The 2,500-nt window shown below is 46.3% G+C and overlaps 1 protein-coding gene across 1 annotated transcript in view; it reads right to left on the reverse strand.

Annotated features, from left to right (window-relative positions):
• The window catches only part of LOC101845892 (titin), a gene marked incomplete at its 3' end in the record, with an annotated part of 47,551 nt that overhangs the window by 27,653 nt on the left and 17,398 nt on the right, over positions 1 to 2,500 (reverse strand). The window contains 2 exon segments of the mRNA XM_035973220.1: positions 184 to 316; positions 1,259 to 1,570. Coding sequence (XP_035829113.1) covers positions 184 to 316; positions 1,259 to 1,570 — 445 coding nt within the window.

Here is a 2,500-nt window from a genome sequence, read left to right on the forward strand (position 1 = left end):
AACAAACTGACAAGATCTTTCACTGTCTATAGCGGGGTACCTTCATTCCCACCTGGGTGAAGTGGGGAAAATTCGTGTAAAGTGCCTTTCCCAAGGACACAACGTCGGGCCCGCGGCTCGAACCCCCGACCCGTACATACACACTAATGAAGATAAGACAAGACTGGACCCCCCGCCCCGTACCTTCCACAGTGAGCGTGGCAGAGCACTCCACCTCCGCCTCATCATTGACGGCACGTGCAGTGTAGACGCCGGAGTCTTCGGGGAAAGCCTCAGAGATGAGTAGTGTGAATTGTCCATTGTCACCGGGCACCACCTGTGGGGAGGAGAGTGGGTCATTATGTGGGTCATTGTGTGGGTCATTGTGTAGGTCATTATGCGAGTCATTGTGTGGGTCATTGTGTAGGTCACTATGCGAGTCATTGTGTGAGGGAGGGAGGGATTGGGTCATTACATTTGTGGGGCTCAGAGATGAGGATGTGTTGATGAGCTCAAAGGTAAGACTTCCTTGGTTAAGTGAAAAGCCTAGACATGTGTGTGTGTGTGTGTGTGTGTGTGTGTGTGTGTGTGTTTGTGTGTGTGTTTGTGTGTGTGAGTGTATATGTTTGTGTGTTTGTGTTTGTAGATGATGCACAAAGCACGACATTCCAAACCAGGACCCAATGAGCGTGCTGGTCACTGTGTCTGTGGGGAAAGTGTGTCAGGAACTTTCTCCCCATTGTCAGAACTTGCAGAGAGCAAGCCCTCTCTACTACAATTTTCGCCAGTTTCTTTTTTTCTAATCGTTTACCTTTTTATAAAAAAGGTTTCGTAAAGAAAGAACCATGAGAATTGGCTCATCCATTGCAGAGCCCTAAAGATTTTTGATTGGCTGCTAGGTTACTATCCTTGTAAGCAGTGACAACTGTGATTGGATAAACGAGCAAGTGCATGTGTTTACTGCTTGCAACTAGAGGCGGAAGATTCTAAAGCATTCTTAACCATTTGGACAAATTATTTCATAAATAAATTACAAGAAATTTTTAAAAAAATTTTTCCTTGTAGGGAGAGAGGTGGGGTGAGGTGAGGTGGTGTGGGGTGAGGCGGGGTGAGTTAGAGTAGGGTGGGGTGAGATGGGGTGGGGTGGGGTGGGGTGAGATGGGATGAGGCGGGGTGGGGTGAGATGGAGGTGAGGTGAAGTGGGGTGGGTTGAGGTGAGGTGGGGTGGGGTCAAGCCCTCTACTCCCCCCCCCCTCCACTAATCCCCACCACTCCGTACCTGGTACACAGCATCTGACTTGATCGGCTGTTGATCATGGAACCAGACCACAGTGGGCGCCGGTTCACCTTTGACCTGGCACTCGAAGCGCGCCGGCTCGCCCTCGCGAACGTTCACGTCCTCGATGGGGCGGATGAACTCGGGCGCCTCGCGGACTTCCTCTGGGACCTGTACCTCGAGGACTTCCTCTGGGGCTTGTACCTCGAGGACTTCCTCTGGGACCTGTACCTCGAGGACTTCCTCTGGGGCTTGTACCTCGAGGACTTCCTCTGGGGCTTGTACCTCGAAGACTTCCTCTGGGGCTTGTTCCTCCTGCGACAAGGAAAAACAACGCTGTTTGTTCACCTTCCTCTTTGTTCACCTTCCTCTTTGTTTACCCATCTCTTTGTTTACCCACCTCTTTGTTCACCTCCCTCTTTGTTCACCTTCCTCTTTGTTTACCCACCTCTTTGTTCACCTCCCTCTTTGTTTACCTCCCTCTTTGTTTACCCATCTCTTTGTTTACCTCCCTCTTTGTTTACCCATCTCTTTGTTTACCTCCCTCTTTGTTTACCCACCTCTTTGTTCACCTCCCTCTTTGTTCACCTTCCTCTTTGTTTATTTACACGTCTTTGTCCAAAGAATAGATGTACTGGACTATCATATAACAGAATGGTTATCCACCTGGAATCAGTTTTCCTGTCAAATCTTGACATTCCTCTTGTATTACGAGTAGATATGAGGGTTTTTAAAAGGCTTTTCTGTTCTTGTGTCCCCCTCGTTTTGTTCTTTTGTCCCCCTCGTTTTGTTCTGTTGTCCCCCTCGTTTTGTTCTGTTGTCCCCCTCGTTTTGTTCTGTTGTCCCCTTCGTTCTGTTCTGTTGTCCCCCTCGTTTTGTTAAGGAACGTGGATACCTTCTTCTCTTTTCTTCTTCATTTTCCAATTAGATCAAAGTATGTTTCGATTTCTGAACAATTGAATCGGTATGCATATGGCTCAGACACCAAAAATGATGAGTAATTACCGCTATCACTAATGCACAGACGTCAACTATTTTGTCTCAGATATTTGCATAGTTATCTTCTTAAGTTCTCTTAGATCTATAAAACTTTGGAATGTTTACCACATTTTAAAGCGATAACTCTTTTTTAAATCTTATTTTTTTTATAGCGAAGCAATCAGACAGACACTGGTATTCTCTTTAGGAAATAAATAATTATAATGGAATTTAAAAAAACACAAAAAAACGTTTATGACAATCTTT

The sequence above is a fragment of the Aplysia californica genome, unplaced genomic scaffold, assembly GCF_000002075.1.
Source record: "Aplysia californica isolate F4 #8 unplaced genomic scaffold, AplCal3.0 scaffold01064, whole genome shotgun sequence".
In the NCBI taxonomy this organism is placed as follows: Eukaryota; Metazoa; Mollusca; class Gastropoda; order Aplysiida; family Aplysiidae; genus Aplysia; species Aplysia californica.